This window comes from Balaenoptera acutorostrata, chromosome 1 (genome assembly GCF_949987535.1).
Source record: "Balaenoptera acutorostrata chromosome 1, mBalAcu1.1, whole genome shotgun sequence".
Taxonomy (NCBI): domain Eukaryota; kingdom Metazoa; phylum Chordata; class Mammalia; order Artiodactyla; family Balaenopteridae; genus Balaenoptera; species Balaenoptera acutorostrata.
Window position 1 is genome coordinate 98,445,241 of NC_080064.1, and position 17,213 is coordinate 98,462,453.

Genomic DNA, 17,213 nt, shown 5'->3' on the forward strand with positions numbered 1-17,213 from the left:
ACTCGTGGAAAGGTTACAATAGGTATAGGACAGTGATCAGTATTAACATAAACTGAATTCCAGGTGATGAGAATTTTTAAACGTTTAAAATACTCACTTTTACTGTTACAGTTTATCAAAACATTTCCTCAGTTAACAAATAGACTGTGCTACAAAATTATAGGAATCTTTTCAAGCTAATTGATGGCTTTCTATAACATCAGAATAAAATCTTACCTCCTTGCCAAAGTCTATAAACCTCTGCATTGTCTGGTTTTTCAAACTTTATTTTATCCCACTCTTTCACATGGTTTACTATTGCCCAGCCATAGTGATCCCAGAGGTATGAATAAGAAAGATAAGCTCACTCTTGGGTCAGGGCCTGTTCTCCCTTTCTTGGACTGTTCTTCCTCTTGCTTTTGGAATGGCTAGCTCCTTTTCTTCCTCTGAATTTGGTATAAATGCTTCGTCTTCATAGTCTTCAACCACCTTATCTGATAAAATGTGCACCCTCAACTATTTCCTGGCTCCATACCTTGTTTTCTCCATAGTGCCCATCACAGTGTGTAATGTTATTTGCTTGTTTACCTTCTTTTAGTTATTTTCCCATTGGACATGGGAGCTGGGACCATGTCTGTCTTGTTTACTGCACTCAGATATTGGTTGAATGCGTTTGAAACTTGGAATCCATTTGCTCATAAAAACTTATGACTGGTGGCTAGGTTTCTAGGCTAACCAGCAATAATTTTAATTTCTTGAATTAATTTTTTAGTTCCTTATAGTGTGGGTAGAAAAATGACATTTTCTCCTCAACCTTTTGCGCATAAGCTTGACGTTGGATAAAAATCTCAAGTGGCTGAAGTAATTTTTGTAATGTTTGTACCTCCTTTCCATATTCCCATCCCACATCCTTTTCCTCTTTCTCTCCATAGAGTCTGCTCTTCTATTGTAGCAACCTACACTGTCCTGCTCCCTTGGTATGCTTGGTCTTCACTTGCTGAAATTCAGAAATGCCTCTTTTTTCCTGATATGGTTTTCGTGGCAATAGCCTCCTGGTCTCAGGTGATGGGAGGAAGGAAGAGTGGAGATGGATCTGTGGTAGTGACAGCAACCTCTGTGGCTACCTGTTGAAAGCAAAGTAGCTAACTGTATGTCAGTGGCAACTTGTATTTGAATTTTTATTTGAAATCTTGTTACTAATAAGCTTCATGGAGACAGTGTTCCAAATTGAAATATTCTTTTTTTTTAATGTATGAATTATATAATGACTAGATCTAGAAAGGTTTGTCAAAATGTAGATTTTTCTAAAAGAGAAATAGAAGGGAAAAAAAAAATCTAGGTCAGAAGGGGAAAACACTTAGAAGGAAAGTATCAGTTTATCAAATACTCCTGCCAAATGCTCAAACTTAAAACCATTAGGATCAGTTGCTTGTAGCTGTTTAGTGCCAAAAGCAGGCCAGCATCCTCAATATGTCACTTTTTAACTATAGGAGAATGGAACACTGCAATAATAAAATATAAATTGAGTTGGCTAAACTTTTTATTCCCATTTTAAGTGGAAATCTATAAGAGCTGATTGATTATAGCTCACCAAATATGAAAATACATCATTCAATTTGACTTTTGAAAATTTGGCTGCTTTATAGTACAGTATTTTGGTGGTTATCAGTCTGTCATTTCATCTAAAATGGTTTTGTAACCAGTTGTTTGACATTGTATAAATATTACTTTAAAACAGTTTTAATCAGTTGCTTTTGGTACAGTTGGGTGTGTGGAAGAATTCTTTGAAATAGTAGGAAATTAGCTTTCATTTGCCTTGGCTTGAAAATTATTACAATATTTTTATTTCAGAGCACTTCAGTTAGTTAAATTGGGGTACTGATGATTCTTTTGAGATTTTTGAAAATTTATTTAAGTCAGTTAATGACTACAATAGCTGTTCTCTAAACCAATTATTGAGATACATAATTGACTGAAGTTTGGGATGCCACTTTAGATCATTCGTGACATTGAAATTTTGGAATTTGTTGTTTTTGGGAATAGAGAGAAGTCGTGGGCATGTTTTGCTACCAGGTCCATTGTTGAGATGTCCTAGACCCTGTATCACATTCTGTGTTCCCACAGTGCAGCATTTCCGGGAATTTCATATTGCATTCTGGATAGCTTTCTGCCAGAAGATCAGAGTACACCTGTGTTGGTTCAGTGCCACTACCCTTTTAGTTCTATTAAGATTTTCTTTTTTTGTTTCCTTTTTTAATCCTTTTATGGCTTCTCTTCCTGCTCACTAACCAGGAGTTTCCCACAACGTTCTTTATTCTTTTCCTTTTCTCTTCATACTTAATGCCTTCAAGAAATTTTCTACTTTCTAGTCTTTAACTAGACTTTAGCTTCCAAGTTGAAAATTTGAAATTTCGATCTCTTACCCAAACTCCAGTCATTTGATTTTGTCTAAAACATCTCTACTTAAAAGTTGCATGTATGTCTTTCCTACTCTCATCCCGAGATGCCCTCTCACGCACACCTGCCAAAAGCCAAAATAACAAACTGATTTTCCTTCCAAACTCTCCTTTTTGACAGTAGTGCCACTAGTCTTTGACTGTTGGTTTCTTTTTTCTTCTACTTATTTACCCCTCATATCTAATTCCTAAGTACCTCCTCTTGATTCTTCCTTCTAAGTAGAAATTACTTATAGATTTGACTGTCTTTCATATTTCCATTTTTACCACCCTACTCTAGGCCCTCACCACTTCAAACCTTTGATATCACCATACTGATTTTTAAGTGTTAAACTTATTGTTTTCTTACATTGGTTAATAACTTATGATAATTATGTTATTTCTGATCTTTTCAAAGTCAAGTGCAAGTACTTCAGGGATTTAAATTTAAGTTTTTTTATGAACAGTCACACTTAATGCAGTTACAGTTTTTTCTTATTACTTCAATTTATCAGGTCACTGCTAACACATAAATAGTGTCCTCTTAAAGTTAATTTTTTTCATTGTTGTTTATCCCCTCCTGGAATATCATCTATATCCCTTTCCACTAATAAGATATATCTTTTAATTTAAACAGAAACCTTGTGTTTGTTTGAACCTTACTTACCAGCTGTATGAGTTTGGACAAGTTAATTAGCTTCTCTGTGCCTTAGTTTCATTTTCTGTAAAAATAGGGATGATTAATAGTCTTTACCTTCTGTGGTTGTTGTGAGGATTAGATGAGTTAATATATAAAACTTGCTTAAAGTGTTTAGTACATAGTAAGTGCTCAATAAATATTAGCTCTTCACATTAAATAAATATCTAGTTTAAGACCCATTTGATTCAAGTCATTCCTCCACTATTAAGACTAATTTGCTAGCTGTCTTTGGGTATACCTTGGACCTCAGTTTCCATATATGTGAAATGATTAGGTCATTTCTAGGATTTTCTTTTGATTTATACTACTGAAAGCAGTGTGAGATAGAAACAAGAAGATCATGAGCTTCGAAGTCAGATAAACTATAAGGTAACAGGAAGCATATTGCTATTAAAATTCTTAATATTTTTCACTTAAAGGTGAGGTTATATGACTTCCTTTGGCTTACATCATCAATAAGAATTAGAGCTAAAAACAGATCCCTGGTTTTCTGATCCCTGTTTAATATGTAATATTCTATTACCAGTTTGATTTTTTTTTTTAATTTACTGACATTGAAATAAATAGTGGCTGATGAATATATCTTTTTTTTTCCCCCAGGTAAAGACTATCCACAAAAACCTATAAAACAAGATAAATTATACTCCCTAAATTAAAAAAAGGCAAGATCCATGAGTGGGCATCGGTCAACAAGGAGACGATGTGGAGATTCTCACCCGGAGTCCCCTCTGGGCTTCGGGCATATGAGTACTCCAGGGTGTGTATTAAATAAATTGTTTCAGTTACCTACACCACCATTGTCAAGACACCAACTTAAGCGGCTAGAAGAACACAGGTATCAGAGTGCGGGACGGTCCCTGCTTGAGCCCTTAATGCAAGGGTATTGGGAATGGCTAGTTGGAAGAGTTCCCTCCTGGATTGCCCCAAATCTCATCACGATCATTGGATTGTCAATAAACATCTGTACAACTGTTTTATTAGTCTTCTACTGTCCTACAGCTACAGAGCAGGTAAGAGGAATTTCTTTAATAACAGATATAAACATTTATTGCATGCCAGAAACCCTATAATTGGGATTTTTCGGTCATTTAACTAAAGGTAAGATAATCTAACAGCTATTTGTCAGCTGTTTTAAAGTATCCTATCATATATATCGTTAATAAAGCTCATAGCTACAACCTACTTTATATACACTATGCTTATGAGAAACCAGAAGCAAAGTGTGGACTCTGATCCCAGGAGATAAATTAATGTTAGTTGAGATTAACATGTAGAATATTCCTTTAAAATCAGTAAGTCTCAATTCTTTAAAAAAGAGTTTTATCCCATTTTTTAAAAATGGCTAATAAAGTCTTAGCAAAGTTTAAAATGATCAGAGAGGAAAGTCTGTGGTAGTAAGATGGCACGGCTATAAATCAGTCTTATCAAAAGTATTCTCTTGATTCCAGTAAGAGTTGTTGAATATCCCTTTTCCCTTCCTGTAAACGTATGTGGCTGATAACCTCAGGAGTATCTCTCTTATTCTAAGAAGGCAAAAGAAGTGTAAGAAAGAAACAGTATAATGTATTTCCTGCTCTGTATCCTGCTATGGCTGCCATTAAAAAAAGGGAAGCATGGTATTGCTTACGAAGACTCTCCCTGGGCCTTCTCAAATATAAGTCTCTCCACTGCTATTCCCTCTTTTATCTTCTCTACTCACTTCTTAAAACCAAAACTGAAACTAGAGCCCTTCATCTGAATGGGTAAATTGATGTTTAATTGATTTTAAAATGTTCTTGTCAAAAAGTGAACTAAGGTAGTTAGGTAGATGAAGGAGAATCAAAAACATTTATTGTTCCTGTATTAATCAGAATGATCAGCCACAGGTAAACCAAGAAGATAGAAGGTGATCCTCAACTAAAGCTGTTAAAAGTGACTGAACCATGTAAATCATAATGGCCACAACATTCCTTGTCTTGTTTTAAGCTTGAAGTAATTTTTTTTAATGTAGTCTTTTCAGGTGATTTTTTGAGATAAAATTATCACCATTCAATCCTTTATACCTTTCTGTTTTCATTAATTCATTTGTTACCACATATAGCTCTTAAAGTAGCTATTGAGGGTCACAGTTACCTATAAAACATACTTTGTTTTTGTTTTTTGTCTTTTGCCAGATGTTTATTTTCCCCTCACCATTGAATACCTTTATTTTAATTCCTCTTTTACTATACAGGTACAGTTTATACAGATTGTATGGATATATTTCTGGTTTCCCCTCATTTTCTTAACTATCTTGCTTTACATCAATCAATAAACTTAAAAATAAACACCAGTACAATTGTTTAAATATGTCCTGGGATTCTTTATCACATTCTTTGAGCTGTTTTACTCGTGGCTTACTTGAGGACCTGACATATACTTCCAGAGGAATCTGGTCCAGATCTCGCACATCCTTAGAGGTACAGAAGAACAGGGAACGGGGTTGGTTCCAGTTGAAGCCTTCTAAGTCCTAAACTAGTTCCAGGATGGGGGTCAGGGAATGAGAGCAGGTTGGAGGGTAGCTTGGCCACGAATAGTCATTTATTCAACACCCAGAGTATACCAGGCACCATGTTCCCTATAATACTTTTCCTCAGCCTCTCTTCTTAAGTGATTTGGAATTATTAGAGTAACCTTAGAATTAGTTAAATCTTTGGGGAAACTTCCAGAATAGGAACTACACTAATCACAGAGAACTTTTCAGAATGCTGCTGGGAGGAATCAAGGTGGAATATGACTGTACAGTAATAGTTTCCTGATTGATACATTCAGTGTATCAGGCTCTTAACCCAGCTGAGACCAAACTGGCTCCTGAATGAGAAGGCTTTCTTCTTAAAACACGTATGAGAGTTGTGAAATAATGGAAACAAGGAAGAAATATATAAATATTAGTTTAGCGTTCTACAGATTCACCGGAAGAAAGAAAAGACAAGAAGGCTTTGCTCTCTCTTACATATGTAATAACCGTCTTGCTGTTTTCTAGGATTATGCATATACTAATACTTGAAGTTGTCTCTGTTCCAGAGTAACACTTTTCCCCATTAAAATCCTAAAACCCCCAAGAAGTTCCTTGTTTTCTAGTCCCCTAAAGCAGTACTGTTCAATAGAAATTTCCGTCATGATGGTACTGTTCTGTGTCTGTGTTGTCTGATATGGAGGCCATAGATACTTTTGGCTATTGAACACTTGAACTGTACCTAGCAACTGAGGAACTGAATTTTTGGTTTTATTTAATTTTAATGAATTTAAACTAAAATAATCACAGATGGCTGGCTAATGGCCATTGTATAGGACAGTGCAGCTCTAGAGAGTTACTGGATTCCTCTAAGAGTAAGAAGCAGTAGACTCAAAGTCTAGAAGGTAGAGTTCTTAGTCACATAAGATAAATCACTTAGTCCAGTGTGCTGGCATGTAAACTATGGTTACAGAACCACAGTTATTGTTTTCCATGTTTGTAACTTGAGCCTGGGGGAGGTATGTATGATGATCCTTTTAGCAACTTCAGTGTTTTAAAATATGAGATTCCAAGAAAACGTCTAAGAGAAGATCTTTACCTTTAATAACTGAGATCTAAATAGACCTCTGTCAGAGAGATACCTCTTTGCAGTGCAGAATATACTGACTATTTTTTGCAGCTCTGAGTAGTTTTTTAAAAAGAATTTCACTTTTTATTTATTTATTTATTTATTTATTTATTTTTGGCTGTGTTGGGTCTTCGTTTCTGTGCGAGGGCTTTCTCTAGTTGCTGCAAGCGGGGACCCACTCTTCATCGCGGTGCGCAGGCCTCTCACTATCGCAGCCTCTCTTGTTGCGGAGCACAGGCTCCAGATGCACAGGCTCAGTAGTTGTGGCAAACGGGCTTAGCCGCTCCGCGGCATGTGGGATCTTCCCAGACCAGGGCTCTAACCCGTGTCCCCTGCATTGTCAGGCAGATTCTCAACCACTGTGCCACCAGGGAAGCCCTCTGAGTAGTTTTAATTTGCAGCCCTGAGCATTTAATACAGTTAACTTGATAACCAATATCTGAGAAATATCTTGTGGTTATAAAAATTTTTTCATGGCCTGGGCATGGGAAAATAGTAAAAAGTGATGCAAAACACTCTGACATTCTTACAGAGAACAAACCAAATAGAAGCTCTTCTTTTTTATTTATTTATTTATTTATTTTATTTGTTTTTGGCTGCATTGGGTCTCTGTTGCTGCGCGCAGGCTTTCTCTAGTTGCGGCGAGCGGGGGCTACTCTTTGTTGTGGTGCACGGGCTTCTCATTGCAGTGGCTTCTCTTGTTGTGCAGTACAGGCTCTAGGCACGCAGGCTTCAGTAGTTGTGGCAGGCGGGCTCAGTAGTTGTGGCTCGCGGGCTCTAGAGCACAGGCTCAGTAGTTGTGGCACGTGGGCTTAGTTGTTGCTCCGCGGCATGTGGGATCTTCCCGGACCAGGGCTTGAACCCATGTCCCCTGCATTGGCAGGCAGATTCTTTACCACTGCACCACCAGGGAAGTCCCAAAGCTCTCCTTTTTTAATTCACTACATTTAAATTCAATATTAGTGGTTCAGTTTCTGTCTGGGAAAAGAGAAACCATTCCTTGAAAATGTGACCATAAATATTTGAAAAATAATATAAGCACTCTGTCTAGTAAGTAGATCATTATTTTCCTAGTGTTGTTTCATGGAACATTGAAGAGATGTGTTTAAAAATAAGTTACGTGCGGGACTTCCCTGGTAGCACAGTGGTTAAGAATCTGCCTGCCAATGCAGGGGACATGGGTTCGAGCCCTGATCTGGAAAGATCCCAGATGCCACGGAACAGCTAAGCCCATGCGCCACAACTACTGAGCCTGCTCTCTAGAGCCTGCAAACCACAACTACTGAGCCCACATGCCACAACTACTGAAGCCCGCGTGCCTAGAGCCTGTGCTACGCAACAAGGGAAGCCACCGCAATGAGAAGCCTGCACACCGCAACAAAGAGCAGTCCCCACTCGCCGCAACCAGGGAAAGCCCGCCCGCAGCAACGAAGACCCAACACAGCCAAAAATAAAAAAAATAAAAATGAATAAATTTATAAAAGATAATAAATAAATTACATGCTGAAATAAGTTTGGGAAATGGCAGGATGTTGTATCCCCCTTGAATATGCACAATATGCATTAGTGAATAATCACAATATGCATTAGCAATCTTAAGGGCTGGAAGAAGTCCGGCAGTTGAGAAATCTGTTTAACATTGTTTAATCCAATGTTTCCCAAGTGAGTTTAGCATGGAAATTTTCTTTTCGTGTAATATCTATAAGCGTCTTGAAAGATACAATTTGGGAAAAACTGTACTGGATTATTCATTAATTGATTCTTAGAATCTAAATGTTAGGAGAAATCTTATAGAAGTTACCTAGCCTAATCTCTCATGGGATTTCTGTATTATCCCTGTGAAGTAGTTATCCAGCATCTGTTTGAGTACCCCTACAAAGCAAGGAATTTTAATTCTCTTATAATTCTGAAGTTTTTCATTATGTAGCACCTGGATCTTCTCTCCTATAGCCTCCAACTTCTCTGGAGAATGAAGATAAAATATCTGCAAGTAAAAATACATTAGCCAGATAATAGTAATTAATATGTCTTATTACTCTTGCTTTTCTTATTTTATTTCACAGGCACCTCTGTGGGCGTATATTGCTTGTGCATGTGGCCTTTTCATTTACCAGTCTTTGGATGCTATAGATGGGAAACAGGCAAGAAGAACCAATAGCAGTTCTCCTTTGGGAGAACTTTTTGATCATGGGTGTGATTCACTATCAACAGGTATTGTTAATTTTTTAATATTAATGATTAACAGAGTTAAAAAGAATATGATAAACAGTGATAATAAGATAAATAAGAGGTTCCTGGTGTTATAATAGTTATCAGAGTAAGTGGTTTTTTGTATTAAAAGTTTTAGTATTATCAGAAAATATAAATCTGGTTAATATTTGTTCATTATTTGGTGGTATTGGGAAATTTAGAAATTAATTTCTACTTAAGTTATTTTTAACACTAAATATTATTGTTTTGGTACCTGTTGTTTTTAAATTCTAAGGGCATAATTGTTATCATGAAAAAATCTCATAAATTATAGACGAGAGTTCAATAATGGGAGACTAGGAAATTCGTAGTCTTTATATTTAAATGGATATTATGTAGACATTTAAAATTACGTTGTAGATTTGGAGTATAACTGTGATAATGGGCTTGGATGAAAAGACTAGAAAAAAATACACTAAGGTGCTAGCAATAGATAAGTTACTATAATTAGATTATACATGGTATGTCTTTATTTGTACCATTTAAAAAATAATATTTCGGTAGTTTTTTAGAGGGAAAAAAGAAATTTAGAAATTAAGTGACAGCTTCTAACTAGTCTTGCTTTCAAGAAATCCCCTCACCCTGACTTCCCACCCGCCCACAACACACACACACTTATTTTTTATTTAGCAGCTCAATTGGTTTCTTGTCATTTGGCATAGCATTTAAAATATTTTAAAAGAAGCAAACAAAAACCCTTGATGGTTTTACCTTGTGAACTCAGATTCACAGATGTAGGTGTATATTAAAATCATTGTTTCAGTGTATCCTGACAGCAGCTTGCTTAGTAGAGGGGAAGGAACAGCTAAGCTCTTATAAAGGCTAGTTGGGCATCTTGAAAGGCTATTATAATTTAATTAGTTGGCAGCAGAATGATAGGTGTCCTCTGTTTTTTAAGTGTTAGTCATTTTTTTTTTAATTTATTTATTAATTTATGGCTGTGTTAGGTCTTCATTTCTGTGCGAGGGCTTTCTCTAGTTGTGGCAAGTGGAGGCCACTCTTCATCATGGTGCGCGGGCCTCTCACTATCGCGGCCTCTCTTGTTGTGGAGCACAGGCTCCAGATGCGCAGGCTCAGTAATTGTGGCTCACGGGCCTAGTTGCTCCACGGCATGTGGGATCTTCCCAGACCAGGGCTCGAACCCGTGTCCCCCGCATTGGCAGGCAGATTCTCAACCACTGCGCCACCAGAGAAGCCCAAGTGTTAGTCATTTTTGCATTGTATTTTGAGTTCCAAACTTTTATAGGAAGTCCTTTTTTTTTAATGTATATTACCCATAATGAAATCTGCTAAATAAGAAAAGACAACCATCTATCTAAAGCTACTAGGTCCCTTTGTGAATTATCTAGGCCTTTTGTTTTTCTTTCTTTTTAACCTTCTGCTTTGTAATTTTTCACTGCCAACTGGTACTATAGAGTTAGGGGAATACAGACATACCTCAGAGATATTGTGGGTTCGGTTCCAGACCACCGCAATAAATATTGCAATAAAGCAAGACACAAATTTTTTTGGTTTCCCAGTGTATATAAAAGATATTTTTACACTACACTTTAGTCTGTTAACTGTGCAGTAGCATTATGTCTGAAAAAACAATGTACATACCTTAATTAAGAAATACTTTATTGCTAAAAAAATGCTATCATCTGAGCCTTCAGCAAGTTGTAATCTTTTTGCAGTCGTAACATCAAAGATCACTGATCAGAAATCATCATGACAAATATAATAATAATGAAAAAAGTTTGAAATATTTTAAGAATTACCGAAATGTGACACAGAGATATTAAGTGAACAAATGCTGTTGGAAAAAAAAAGGCACCGATAGACTTGCTCAATGCAGGGTTGCCATAAACCTTTAACTGGCAAAAAAAAAAATGCAGTATCTGGAAGCATAGTATCTACAAAGTGTAATAAAATGAGATATGCCTGTACTCCAAAAAATGCTAAAGTATTTTAGTTGTTTTCAAGAAGTTTGGTTCCACTAAGTGGTGCAATGAAAGAAGAGATTGAAATTACAGGGTAAATGATAATGTAAAAGATTATATCCTACTTTCCTGTTTGCATAGATAACTGAGAGAAGATTGTACGTTCACAGCATGTTTTCTTTTTGCCTCACGTAAAATCATTTCCAACTCAGTTAATGTTTGTTATTCAGATTTTTCAGTTTTCATTGTGATCTTTCTTTTCCAGTTTTCGTGGTTCTTGGAACTTGTATTGCAGTGCAACTAGGGACAAACCCTGACTGGATGTTTTTTTGTTGTTTTGCTGGGACATTCATGTTCTATTGTGCACATTGGCAAACATATGTTTCTGGAACATTGCGATTTGGAATGTAAGTAACACTTAGTGGTGATTTTGTTTTCTCTTTCAAATATGTAGAATGTTGCTTATAGGTATTTGAGTATTAGGACTTGATTAAATCACTAGTTTAGTAAATAAAAGAAGTTTAAAACTCTCATTATTTTAACTACTACGTAACGGTCTCAATCATGTGTCCTTCTGTCACACTTTTTAAAAGGAGATATTAGAACCTCCCAACCAATATTTTTAAAGTAACATGAAAAACAGTAGGCCCTTCACTCATATCCACTGAATTTCCCTCAAATTCATTTTTCTTTTTCCCCACTGTTATTCACCTTAACACTGTGTTTTACTTCGACACATGAAAATGTATTTTCAGGAAAGAAAAGATAATTTATGAAAGCAAAGAGCAACTCTTTATCTCTAAATATCATAGCTTAATTAGAGTTTATTCTTTTCACATCATTTTATTTATGAATCTATAAATATCTAAGCTGTTGATAATTTAGTGGATATGAGCACACCATTATAGATTACTACTGCCAACAAAATGCCTAACAATTTAAAAAACGAAATAGAAACTTTCTTCAAACTCCAAAGTGAATAGTTCCTACCTGGTGATTAGTACTTTTCCGTAAATATTAATGAGTAAACCAGTCTTGGAACAAGGTTAAGGATGGAATTCACCAACTGGTGTTTAATTAAGTATCACAGATCCTATTTACACTGCTCAAGTTAGTCTTTTATTTTTTTCACGGTGTGGGATTAAAAGATAACTTGAGAAAAGACTCTGAAAACCTCATGGAATATCAAAATAAAAACCTTGATGTCGAATGATAGGAGAATATCTTAACCTAATCTCTCATTAAGGCGAATCATTAATGAATTTTAAAATTTTAGGTCACTGATAAACTTAGTTTTCTAGGCCTCGAAAAAGCCAGAACGCATAGAAACTTTTAGCTGTTTCCTACAAGTTCACTTCAGGTGATTTTTGCTAACCTTATTTAAGTAGAATTTAAGATGTTCTTGTGACAGTAAATGAATAATTATTAATACTTTGGAGGTTAACTAAAGGACATGCCTTGGAAGAATTTAAAAGTAAAGGGAGTTAGAGAACATGTTTAAGGCACATCTCAAGTGACAACAGTGGACCTGAGTGTCCAGTTGAAAACTGTATGCCTGTGCATTCATCAGCGGTTTATAAAATGATCTATGCCCAGAAACTATTGAAGATACCTGATATTAAAAAAGAGCAGTAATCGAAAATATTATATGCAGATTTTTTCCTCCATATTTCCATAGCCTTTACATTATCTCAGTAATGTTTTCATAGTTTTTTTCTGCTTTAGGTAAAAACCACAAATTATGATAGACTTCGAAGATCACTTGGTTTGCCCTAATTCAGTTGTAATTGTTAGTGATGTTACTGTTTTCAAAAATAGCAGAATTTGCAGTATCTGTTTTTCACATAGTTTATGTTTCATTGGTTATTATCTCACAGTTAACTTTCAAACCCTTATTTTGAAAGCTTATCTCGCCCTAATTTATTTTCTTTCCCTTTCAAGTAAAGCAGCACCAGCTACATGGTGTAGGAACTGAAGGAAGGAAAGAAAATGAACCGTGGAAGCAAGGGAAGAGTTAAATAGACAGTGTTTTCAGGAGTGATTTGCTATCACAACTTTCTTTTTGCCGGTCTTAAAATTTCCCTTGCAGTGTGTTCCTTTGATGAAATATGTACTTGAAGAACTGCAAGCAGTTCTATATTGTTAAATCATAAGATGCTTATAGGGGTGTGGCCGGAGATAAGGCTGGAGAAGATCCAGAAAATTGAGGGTCTTCTATGTCCTGCCAAGAACTGAGGGCTTTTTATCCTGAATCTATTGAGAACCTTTCCAGGACCTAAAGCAGGGAAATGACAAAAGTACTTTTTGGAAATATCAGTCTGGCAACAGTTTGGAGGGTGAATTGGAGTGGGCTGTGACAGAAGTAAGAAGATCCCTTAGGAGGCATCAGCATAATTAAATATGAGGAACAATGAAATCTGAACTAGCACAATGACAGTGCTATCGAAGAGAAAGGGATAGGTTGGAGAGAGACTTAAGAGGTAGAAACTGTAAGACATAGTCTGTATTTGGTTATGGAGAATGAATGAGAGAGCAGAGACTGGAATGACTCCCAGTTCCCCTCCTTGGGTGGTTGGATGGAAGGTGGAGAAAGGCCCTGCAGGGAGAGGAGCCTATTCAAAGGAATAGTTTTATCTAGAACATGTATGTGAGGGATTTTAGACATCCAAAGAGAATGAGAATAGCAGAAAACATAGAGAGCAAGCCTAGAAAGAAGCCCATGAAAATTATTGAACAGCCAGAGTAGGAGGAGGCATACCAGAATGAAAAGCCAGTAGAAGGATGAATTTCAAAAGAGAACAGTGCTAAGTGCTGCCAAGACTCAAAATGAGGCCAGACTGTAGGGAACAGAAGTGAACGAAATAAATAAGCACACAGTTAGTACAGGTTACTTATAAAATGTGTAGCTGGGATGGGAAGGAGCAAGGCATCAGTTAGAGGAGCAAACATGGGCCCAAAGGAAGAAGGGGTTTGTATTTTTAATGGGAAAATTTTGAACATACAGAAGAAACTGACTTAGAAAAGAGATTGAAGACACCTGAAGAAAGGGGGGGGGGGTGATTTATCGAGCTTAGACTGCTAAAAATGCAGGACCCAAAGGAGTAGAGTATCAGGCAGTTGGGACTAGATTAGGAGCACACTCTCCCTCTGAGACTAGTGTGCTTCCTTATAATGGTGTGAAAAAATATCTAGAAATATCGAGACCAGTTGGAATTAATTTCTCAATTTAAATTAAATATTTGTATTGTAAAGGATTTTTTAAAAATTGACTTTATTTATTTATTAAAATTGGCCGCGGCTTGCAGAATCTTAGTCCCCCGACAAGGGATCGAACCCGTGCCCTTGGCAGTGAAAGCATGGAGTCTTAACCGCTGGACCTCCAAGGAATTCCCTAAGGGATTGGTTTTGATTTGGGAAAACTGTATACAATTTTCTGAAACCTTGCATCCACATTAAAGCAACACCGAATTTAGTTATTTTTACAATTAAAAGCAAGCTACAACCTCCATAGAAATATACTGTGCGTGCTTTACATTTAAGGAAATATTTATCAGAATACCAATGTAATGGAAACATATGGAATAATATAGATATTTCTAAAGTAGTTTTAAAACTGCCATTTTAGATTTCACATTTTTTTTAAGAGCAGATATAATAGGCAGATGTATAGTAGCTTAAATATTGAAGTAAAGTTTATATGTGTGGAAGAGAAAGTCCAAATTTTATTTATTTAATTAGGAAAGGTCAATGCTCAAATATAATTTGAGAAAAGAAATTTTTAAAAATCACTTGCTTTTTCTTCCTCCTTAGGGGAAAGCAGCCTTAGGCATCTTAGGAATTTTATTTTAAAACATTTTTATTTTAATTGTTTTATTTTGATATTTATACACGAGTGACAAAAAAATCACGAGGTTTCTTTAATATATATATAAAAAATCCAAGTTGTTATATGTTTAATAACCTTATAAAATAGTATATTTACCAAAGAAGAAATTTTGTTTGTTTTTCTTAGTCTCCTAATGTCCCTATTTTTAGTTTTTAAGTGTACTTGCACAAAAATTGGCATAATAATTTATCCATAACTAAATAATTTTCATTCACAGTCAGGTATTGTGAAAAAACCAATGTGATTTAGATACTTCTTCCCTGAAATTATGAGCTATATCTTTGTTCTGATCACTAAAATCTTGATTTGCTAAAAGCTGCCTTGCACAGAGAATATCAGTACCTGTCACAGCTAGACAGACCTCTGTCCTGACATTGCTTCTGGAATGAGTAAGTAGACAGCTGATGGAGATGGGTACTGCTCATGGGGACCTTCCAGACCCAGCTTAGACCTTTAGGATTTTTACTAGCCTGGATATGAAAAACTGAGGGAGGGATATGGGCTTAGAGGCTAGAACTTCATAGAAGGATTGGGTTAGTGGAAGAAGAGAAGAATTATGAGTTGAAGCTCATTTGTAAACGTTTGTAAAATATTCTTTTAATGTATATGGATTATATTAAATGGAAGAGTTCACATTTCTTGAGACCTAAACCCTCTATATCCAGATAGTTTTAAATATATAACTTGTAGATGTATGTATAGAATCATTTTTATAAAGTAAATGCTTAGAAACCCTAAACAATCTATAATAAGGCTATATTTATGTAAAACATAGGTCTTAAAAAAATCTTACACGCTGTGAAAGGTAAAACTCTTAAGTTATCGTTTCAGAAAAAAAATCCTCTTGTTATCTTTTTAGGAGAGAATAAAAGAAAGGAATTATAATAGATTGAACTCAGGCCAGTGTGTCTTGCCTCAAGTGTTATCTCCAGATTATCTGTATATCAGCTTGGGCAAGGCCCATGACTTCTGTGGGCCTCATTTCCCAATTTGTAACGTAAGAGTTTTGGATTACGTGATATCTAAGGTTCCTTCTGAGAGTCTATTACTTTTACAGATATTATTTCTAGTGTGCTTATTATTTATAGTTATAGCAGACAGAGTATCTTCACTTTATGACATTTTTCAATTCATGCATCTAGGGTTTCACATTTACATTAGCTAAAAAGCCTGCCACCAACATTTATTCCTATGTAAGTAAATAACGTCTGGCTTTTTCTTTTCTGTAGTTAATTGAAAAAAGTTAATAGGCTGTGTATTTACTACTAGTAGTGTGACAAATGCAGTTCATCTTCGTATCCAAATAACCTCTAAAGAATAAGTATTCAAAGACCTCCTACTTCCAAGTAATTAAAAACTGTTGTCTGTTATATTGGGTTGGCCAAAAAGTTTGTTCGAGTTTTTCCGTAAGATGTTATAGAAAACCCCGAATGAACTTTTTGGCCAACCCAATACGTAATCCACTTTCTGTGGATTAAGAATTAGGAAATTTTCTGTATATAAAATAGATAAACAATAAGGTCCTACTGTATAGCACAGGAAACTATATTCAATATCCTGTAATAAACCATAATGGAAAAGAATATGAAAAAGAATATATATTATATAACTTACATATTTGTAAAGTATGTTATATGACATATACATACTATATATACATATTATATTATTTTATATATACATATTATAATATATACATATTATATTTTATTAACTGAATCACTTTGCTACACACCAGAAACTAACACAACATTGTAAATCAGCTATACTTCAATAAAAAATAAAAGAATTAGGAAGTTTCCTACTGAATTCCTGTATAGGATCTGCCTATCTTTAAATGTTTAAGATTTATCACATGAATTATTAAATACCAGAGATTTTCCTTTTAGTTTCTAGTTTACCTGTTTTGTTTTTTTCCTCAGCAGTGATTCATACATTTGGACTCTGCCCATTTAAATTTTATCGAATTATTATAGATAATATCCTAAAACAACTACAGCATTTGTATTAATGTAAAACCTAGATTGTAGTTTGAACTCTCAGATCATCAGGTAAAATCATGGACTTCTTTCTATCTCATTAGCATTCCTCAGTTCTTAATTTTGATTATGTAGTTTTTATTTGAAGCCTGTTCTATACTGCTCCTCTATTTCTGTCACCATTGAATTGGATGTTTTAACTATTTTTACGACTAATAAACTAATCCAGTATAGTAGAGAGTTATAATGCTGATGGGGAATTAAGGGAAGAGAAAGGAAAAGGATAAGATTCTTAGACTAGAGGTTATCAGGAAACAGGATAAGGAAATGGCCAATTTGATTTTTGCTTTGGCCATATCAAAAGAAGTCATACTTTCACTTTCCCTCTTGCCCTTTCCACATCCATGTGGTAATTTTACTGAAATAGCAGAGGTAGGAGCAGGATGAGGTGTGGAGAAGT

The 17,213-nt window shown here is 35.4% G+C and overlaps 1 protein-coding gene across 3 annotated transcripts in view; it reads left to right on the forward strand.

Annotated features, from left to right (window-relative positions):
* The window catches only part of CEPT1 (choline/ethanolamine phosphotransferase 1), a 38,439-nt gene that overhangs the window by 3,206 nt on the left and 18,020 nt on the right, over positions 1 to 17,213 (forward strand). For all 3 annotated transcript variants that reach the window (XM_007169420.2, XM_007169421.3, XM_007169419.3), the window contains exons 2-4: positions 3,715 to 4,124; positions 8,780 to 8,927; positions 11,154 to 11,295. In XM_007169420.2, the coding sequence (XP_007169482.1) occupies positions 3,786 to 4,124; positions 8,780 to 8,927; positions 11,154 to 11,295 (629 nt within the window). In that variant the 5' untranslated portion in view covers positions 3,715 to 3,785. The remainder of the gene's footprint in view (positions 1 to 3,714; positions 4,125 to 8,779; positions 8,928 to 11,153; positions 11,296 to 17,213) is intronic.